The 8930-nt window shown below is 36.3% G+C and overlaps 1 protein-coding gene across 1 annotated transcript; it reads right to left on the reverse strand.

Moving 5' to 3' along the window:
• Positions 1 to 1041: 1041 nt before the first annotated feature.
• LOC113281178 (RING finger protein 10-like) lies at positions 1042 to 4724 on the reverse strand. The gene is made up of 6 exons (XM_026529839.1): positions 4346 to 4724; positions 3936 to 3982; positions 3747 to 3847; positions 2119 to 3665; positions 1542 to 1709; positions 1042 to 1398 (listed from the first exon to the last, which is right to left on the reverse strand). The coding sequence occupies exons 1-6, from the start codon at positions 4533 to 4535 to the stop codon at positions 1241 to 1243; spliced, it is 2211 nt and encodes a 736-aa protein (XP_026385624.1). The 5' UTR covers positions 4536 to 4724; the 3' UTR covers positions 1042 to 1240.
• Between the last annotated feature and the right edge of the window lie 4206 nt (positions 4725 to 8930).

The following is an 8930-nucleotide window of genomic DNA, read 5'->3' on the forward strand; positions in this document are numbered from 1 at the left end:
ACTCTTTCCTGCATGATTTTTCGTCAATTACTCAACTAAACAAGAAGAAATATGACTAGACTTGTTCATTTTGTCAGATGCAGTTCTGGTTGATCATGCAACTGGCAGGATGTTCATATAAATTCCATCTTTACCACCTCTCATAAATTGTCCAAGCCCCACTTTTTCTAGTAATGATCTACAGATAGAGTAAATAAATTTTGTTTACTCTGAGTTCTTAATGAATTTTGTTTTACATAGCATAAGAGTGAGTCATCTGGTTTGCATCAACATTCACCAGGTTTTAGCTTTATCAGTTAATTTTTCTATGTTGACTGTCTCTTTGAGCTTTCTAAGACAATGCAAGTTGGCAAACCGCCAAAAGGATCCAACAGAGATCCCTTGCTAGTCTTTGAAATATGCGCCAGTTTTCACCTTTGAACATGGCCAAATAAGCAGCTTTCATGCCATTTACTTGATGAGAATCTGAACCAGCTGATATTTCAACATCTCAGCAGTCTTGCAGATGGCCCAAACATCACCTTTATCAGGATAAATTTTGTATCCGAGCATCACCTCTTTCGTTCTGGTGAAACACCACCTGAGAAAATTAACATGTGCTAAATGTAATGCCTTTTGAAAGTTTCACCATCCTTTTTCATCCGTGGTACTTTATCAAGTACTGTAATAATTAGTTCCTCATTGTTTCTGAGCAATCTTCTGTTTCAAAAAATAGAGTTGGGAATGTAGGAAGTAGCATCAATATGAACATATCGACGTGACATTCCATACTCAACCTATACCGCGCAAATCTGACCCTTTACACAGGAAAACAATGGCTTGGAATTTTTAGATCCAAGTACAGTCGAACTCATTCCTTGAGATCAGTTGGACAAGTTAAACATTACCTACACCCATTTAAGCAAATTCACCATTTTCTGATCCAATGCCCTGGTACCAAATGTGAAAGCCTAACACCAGAGCTTTCAAGAACCAAACAGTCATGTACATTAAGTCCAAATTGCTGGTCTATCAAATATTTATTTTGACTTTTCAAAAAAGTGATACTAAACCAGACACATTCAGGTAACTTGAAGCTCAAATTATTTTAATACATCAGTTTGTTCAATTTTCTCCCATACAGGATCTATTTACGAATTTACTTTCAAATTTACATAAAATCTTTCAAGCAAAAACATGGGTGGAAAAATAAAACAAAGATGCTAAACTGACAGACAGGGAGAGACCTTGGACAAAGTCTTTAGTAGCGACGGCCACCTGCAGTTGATAAAAGGACTCGACTTGGTTTCTTCCCTTTCTTTCCCATCCCGTTCGTTTTGGCAGCTTCCACACCATCAGTGGCAGGTTTCGCAGTGGATATGATACTGGCAAATGACAGAGCGACATTGCTCCTTTGCCCTGCAAAGGAAAATAAATTGGAGACCACTCAGAGAACATCTAGGGTTAACTCATAGAACCATGGGATGAAACAAATTCTATCAAACACATGGATAATAATAGATAGCATGTTGATATACGCAGGGACTGTGATGGTTGCCTACCAGTTGGAACAGCAATCTCATTTCTTGCTTCTATGTTATTTGAAGTATCAGCTGTAACAGAAGGAGAATCAACCCCAGCAGCAAAACCCAGACGAGTTACTTCTGAGAATCGCGTCCTTTCGCCAACTACTGGAGGACTTGTTGATGATGCAGGAGAACTTCCCAGTGCTAAACATGGATGGAAAAGAAAAGAAAAGAATTTCATTAAATGGCATAATCAGAATATGGCCATTGGAACAACCAAGAACGAACAAAAAATCTCAGACAGGGAGAAAATCTTGCACACTGAGTAGCCAGAGAGTAACCTAGTATTCATACGGTTCTGACTCTCGCTCCGGTTGATAATTACAAAAGAGAGAAACCTACCTCCTATGAAGACTCCATTTTAAAAACTTAAAATTCTAGAACTACGTAAGCAGGTATAGCACATTCTACAAATTACTTGGGCGTGGAAAATTAAGCAAGAAACTTTCTCCCTAATCCACAACACTAAGTTGACATTAAATACTGGTTGCTGGGACACAGTTTTCACTGGTAGCTGCTAAACAGTTTAAGCCACAAAAAATAAATCACTTACCTTCAAAATCGTCCATGGAAAACATAGAAGTAGCATGCCGTCCAAAATTCGAAGGTACAGGCATGGCTTTCAGCGCATCAGCTTCTGCTTTGAGTTTCTCTCTATGTTCCTTTTCAGCAAGCCTCTTCCGTTGATTTTCACGCTTCTTAATCTCATCCATAAATGGCAACATGGCATCAAGAGGTAACATTTTACTCAAATCAATCTCACAGAGCTGAAATGTCGTTGTTAAAGAGAAATGGCTTAAATAGCGATAACGCCTCCTCATAGCATCAGACTGTGTGACGCTCTCAAGCTCCAAAATCTCACCACCAATTGTCGAAGGAAGCGCATCATAGCTACCATAGTAGTGTAGAAGACATTTCATGTTTAATGGATGAAGAATGAGGTGCTGCCCATCAATTGCTTGGTAAAAGGTATATGATTCCTTCTCCTTGACACAACCAGAGTCTTTTTGCAGACATTTGTCATCATCATATGCAGAAGACTGGACGCGTTCTCCAACTTCGGATGTTTCACACGCATCAGTAGTTTGGACCGAGCAATCCTCTCCATACAGCTTTTTACCATTCAGTTTATCTGTGCATTTTGGTTCAAACTCATAACTTGCAGAAGGAGATAAGAATGCAGGCACACTTGCTTCTTCCAAATAAGCAGCATCAGCACTTCCAATTGGAGAAAACACGTGACTCTTAGTCTTGTTAGTATATTTACAGGCCTTGCCAGTTGAACAAGGTAAAGCAGAATTTTTTGTATCGTGCAAAGTCAGCATTGCATTCCAGCACTTCTTCCTCTCCTCTAGTTGTTCCATTGCAGCACAAACATAAGGAAGCTTCTCTACATCCTCAACAAGCCCCGATTCTGCTCTTGCCAGCCAACCATCTAATTCTGTCCTTACTTCTCTGACTAATAACTCGACATTTGATGCCACAGTGAACTTGGAGAAAGAGTCACACAGAGCAACACTGGAACAAGGTACACCATCAGTATTTTGTTGATTTTTCTGGGATGGAATTAATGAATCTTTTGTGCGACTTAAAAGTGTAAACTGCATATTTTCACCAACGTAATGCTGCTTCACACTTTCAATATTGAGAGTGTATAAATCCTTGGAAGATATCATCATAAAGCATAGAGGACATCTTTTCCACGATTCACCTTTACGATCTTCCTCACCCATTAACAAGTATTGCAAAATACAAGGAAAGCAGAATATATGACCACATGAGGTAATTTGTGGGCACAAAGGACTTTCCAGACAAATAGGACACTGCACCGGATGTGGAGCAGAGTATCTCACGCAAACTACATTATCCCACTGCAACATTTTATCTGGATCCATCAACTCAAGCTCATCGTTCCCACAATCTAACACAACAAATTTGTAATTTGCCTGAATAAATAAATCCTTGTTGTATGGTTTTATCTTCTGGGTCTTCCTCGGAGGCGTCATCCGTGATTTAGGACGAGTAATCGGATCATACTGAAAATTCAACAAGTGATTACCATTCATTGTCTGATGTTTCCTCGGAGCTGAATGTGCAGAACTGCCACAGCAAAATAAGAAGTTCAGACACTTCGTTAAACCAAAAAAAAATTAAAAGCTAGTACACACACTCCAATTATACCTAAGTTGTGGGGATATCCCTCCACCACCAGCCTGAGATGAGGTGCCACTGTTTTGGCGATTCCAGTTTCTTCTACCATTTGGTGTCCTTGCTTCATTCACCTAATCAGAAGAAGAAGAAAAGTCACACTGTTAACATCATCAAGACACCGAAAGCTCAACTCATAATGAATATAGCAGAAGTCTATACCTTCTTGGAAGATCTTCCAGAACTTGACGGCGCTGCAGAAACTGAACCTGCGAACACAAACTAGGTTAATCACATCCTCCATCAAGGAAATTTCTGCTAGGAATATATTCATAAACTATGAACAACCAAGAATTCACGTCAAATAGCATCATCAAACAAGAAACCCCCAAATTACTAGAAAACCTTTAACCCTAATCAGGTAAAATTTCAGACTTAAATAATTTGTATATAAGCTTTAAAGTTGTCAGTTCTGAAGTTATCTCCTTTTTGATATACACAGATTTTACCCCTTAAATCAATAAAACCTGAAACAAATCTACCATCTGAACTACCCAAAAAAAGGGAAGAACCAACTATTAAGAAGAAAATTAATAACTCTTGAATCCATAATTCGGAAGAAATTTGCTTACCAGAGGTTGAGTGATTGGAGATAAAGTGAGATCCTGATCCATTGATCTGATTGTCGGAGGGAAACCCCCCATGAAATTCTTCCTGTGGTGAAGATTGAAAGAGTCCATGGTTTGTGTAATTAGGGTTTCCGCGAAGGTTATCAGATGATGATGATACAGAACTGTTAGATTGTGTGGGCAATATGGACATGAAAATGTGAGAAGAAATTAGGGTTTCTTTTCTATTTCTCTCACAGCAGCAAGAGCTGGTGCTGGTAATAAAGTCGAATTGGATTTTGATGATCGAAGCTGAGAAAGACCAAAAGAAAGATTTTTATAGTAATATTGAAATAAGTATTTTAGAATATCCTTATTTTTATTTGGACCTTCAAAGAAAAACAAACGGGGTTTAAATTTTATTTGGTTTTCTTTTTGAGCATAAATTTGTAATTACTCGAACTTTCCTTGAGTACATTAGAGGAAATATACTCAAAAAAAAAAAAAAAAAAAAAAAAGTACTTAAGTGTCAAAAATGACGAAGTCCAATCTCGACCTCTTAGAAAAAAAAAATTGAACTTTTCCCAGTCTCCCGAGGAAATCAAGCCTCCTTCCCTCTTGTCTAATCTTATAGACAAACTTGTCATCTGAATTTTACAGATACAGTGATATTAGGTGAGCTATGGGTCGAAAGTTCGAAACTAAAGTTTCTGCCTAATTAAGGTATCGTCATCTTGCATCCTGTCGAGTTTGTAGTTGTTAGATGTTTAACTACGCTTTTATGCTAATAGATAAGTTTGATAAAGTTTATTACACTATTAATAAGATTATGTGTTGTTTAATGTTGGATTAATTGCAGAGATTATGTTGATGAATAACTTCGATAAAGTTTATTAGACCATTCATAAGGTTATGTGTTGTTTTATGTTGGACTAGAAATAATCTGTGTCGTAACGGCACGGCATGAGACGGCATAATCAACAACCTAAACACCCAATCACATCTCTCACACCACGTCGAGAGTTGCAAAAACCTCCCCTCCCGTTGGCCAGTGAACAAGACTCTCGTTCCTGATTGGCCGAAATCAAAGTTAGCCCCCTTACATTTCGTGGCCATTAATTTTTAATAGAATTGACTCGATCTGATGCTCCATATTGACCTGTAGGGTTGGGATTTTCTTACACCGAGTTTACATGATTTTAGTAAAATCCGAGCATTTGGATTGACTAAAAAATCAGCCAGAATCTTTGGATAAAAAATGTTTTTTTAATTAATTTTCATATATTTTTGAAAAAGAAATAATAAGATTTTTATGCTGAATTATTTTGAAAGAATCCATCTATTTCCATATTATGTGAGTGCTCTCTATTTTATTGAAGGCTATTATTAGGGCGTCGCACTCCATTAGAGGGGCGTCACCTAATAGGACAAAAACGGGTCACCCATAAGTAATATCAAAAACTCCTTATCTCAAATAATGTTGTAATGACCAAACAACCCTTACGTAGTTAATTTTAATTTAATTTAATTATTATCTATTTAAATTAAGAAGATGAATTTTGTTACATATTTGTGAATTCTGGGACAAAGTTTTTGTGGGGAAAAAACTAGAGAGAAGAGGAAAAAAAATTGAAGATTTCTTTCAAAACCTAGATTTTTTGATTCACTCAAAAAAAATGGATGAAACAAGTTAAGAAAGTCAACCAATTGAAGAAATAAATCAACAAAGTGAAGAACCAATGGTTGAAAATCAACTGGTACACCTCTAAACTATCTCCCACGGGTTCAATTTCGCTCAAAACTAGCTTAAGTACACAAAAAGTTTGAGATTTTTAGACTTTCAGGGAAAATTACGGTTGGGTTTAGCTTCGTTGCCAATCGTAATTTAGGTTTACGTCTAGGTTTTGGAAGAAATCCAAACCGTAACTTTTTTCCAATAGGACAAAATTGAATTATGGTTGGTAATATGTCATGCCAAACACTTCACAAACCCAGACGTGGGAGAATACGTCTGCAAAAAAAAATTCACGAACCTAGACGTAGAAGATTACGTCTGGAAAGCTTACTTCGCGAAACTAGACGTAGAAGATTACGTCTGGAAAAATTACATCACGAACCTAGACGTAATCCAATTTGAAGCTTTTTCTAAAACATCCAGGAAGAATTACTTCTAGGTTAGCCTATAAGATAAACCTGGACGTAAATTCATTTTCTACGGTTGGAATTAAAAGGAACCTGGACGTGATTTCAATTTCTACGGTTGGAATGAAGAGAAACCTGGACGTAAACCAACATGCAAGCTAATTCTACGGTTTGAATTCATCCAAACCTGGACGTAAGTTCTTCAAAAATTGAAATTACGGTTGGCGAAGCTAGACGTAATCGCAACGATGAATGAATTGAAGTTGAATTGAATTGAAATTACTGGGAAGGAGGAGGAGCAGTTTTTTTGTGAATTAGAATAGAAAAAATTAGGTTTTTAAATTTTTATTTTAGTTCAAGGGTAATTTAGACATTTTGTTTATGTGTTAGGATATTCCATAACCTCTTTTTTGACACTAAGAATCCAAATGAAGCCCCTCTAATGGAGTGTGACGCCCCGATAATAGCCTTCATTTTATTACCATACAATGCAGTTAGATTCCATAGCAATTATTGTAGTTTCCTTTGTAAACGAGTATATCAGGAGTCTAAAATAAAAGGAAAATACGATCGTTTCCATTGTACTTTTTTTAAGCTAATCTGACGTTGTTTCTGTTTTTTACAATAATGGAGTATTGATGATGATGATTTCGTTTTAAGATCTTATGCCAAATTTAGGCGATAAGAATAGTATTTTCAAGCAAACTATTTTTAGGAATTTTCTTAAGTTTTTGCATAAGTACTTAGCTAATTTTGGAAGTTTTAGATTTAGGTTCTTCCGTAACCAATAACCATGTTAATTTTTTAGAAATTTCATTTTCTAGGGTTCCTTATTTTCGTTCAATAATTTCTAAGTATTTCATCCTGTTTGTTAAAAACCCATTCTTCTGATTCCTCTAGATCTTTTCGTTGGATTAGATTGTATGTGATTTGTCAATTTATTCATTGTTGTTGTTCTGTCAATAGAACTCAGAGGTTGTGTATGGTTAATAGTCAGTTTAATAATTTCTGTTTGGTCTCTTTCAATTTTAATAACTCTGGTAGTAAATTCAAGCTCAGTCTTGCTGATTCTCTTTTTTCTAAAATGAGAATCATGTCGTGGAATGTTCAGGGTTTCGGCAACCCTTCTACTAGAAACTCACTATGGAATTTGATCAGAGGTCAAAACCCTGATATGATTTTTCTATATGAAACCAAAAATGAATCTGCTAAGATGAATCAATATCTTAGTAGATTTAATTATCCCAACTCTTGGGTCTTCCCCTCTATTGGTAGAGCTGGTGGGATTTCTTTAATTTGGAAAACTGGTTTTCATTGTGAAATTGTTCATTCTACTGATAAAATGATTAATGTCATGCTCTCTGATAATCCAAGCAAGCCAACATTCCTTGTCACTTTCCTTTATGGTTCTATATACCCTGAAGAAAAGATGACGCAATGGAATTTCATCAGTGAAGTTGGTGCTAGAGCCAATCTTCCTTGGGTTATTATAGGGGACTTAAATATAACTATGCATGACTATGAAAGATCTACATTTTCTACTCCAACTGTTGTTGAATACCCTGAAATTCAAACAATCTTAGACACTGCTGATCTTTCAGACCTAGGCTATATAGGTAACAATTTACCTGGAACAATAAACAATCTGGTGATAATTGCATTTATGCAAGATTAGATAGGGCTCTGGCTAATGGTCACTGGCTGCATCATTATGGGAGCACACCAGTTCATCATATCGATACGATAGGCAGTGACCATATACCAATTATCTTGGAGACTAACTCTGTGTCTTATCAAGGTAGTAAACCCTACATATATTTCAAATATTGGAGTAGTGATCCATATGTTAGAGATGTAATTAAAAATGCTTTCTCTATAGATGTCAGAGGTTCCTCTTCTTTTCAGTTCGCTAATAGACTTAGAAATGTTAAACATGAACTGAAATTATGGAACCTCAACCACTTTGGTAATGTTGATCACAAAGTTAAAGCTCTTAACAATCAACTCCGTGATCTTAATAATCTTCCACATTTCCCAAATAATATGGAATTGATTAAACAAGTAGAGTTTGATCTAGAACATTGGAAAAAAGTTCAAGAAGACTTTTATGCGCAAAAATCTAGACAAGAGTTTTTCAAATACTTTGATAGGAATACTGGAATTTACCATAACTATGCCAATAGGAGAAAGCATTTTAACCATATTAATGCTCTCAAATTGGACAATGGGCAGTGGGTTAATGATAGAGTTGATCTTGAAACCCTTTTGGTAAACCATTTTATTTCTATTGGTACATCTTCTAATCCTTTTAGAAATTCAGACATTCTAAATTGTATCGACTCTTGTATTTCAAGTAGTGATAATACAAATCTTCTTAGGCCTGTTTCTAAGGAAGAGATTGTGGATACAATTAACCAAATGACCCCCTGGACTTCCCCAGGGCCCGATGGTTTCCCACCTGGATTCT

This window comes from Papaver somniferum, chromosome 5, assembly GCF_003573695.1.
Source record: "Papaver somniferum cultivar HN1 chromosome 5, ASM357369v1, whole genome shotgun sequence".
Lineage (NCBI taxonomy): Eukaryota > Viridiplantae > Streptophyta > Magnoliopsida > Ranunculales > Papaveraceae > Papaver > Papaver somniferum.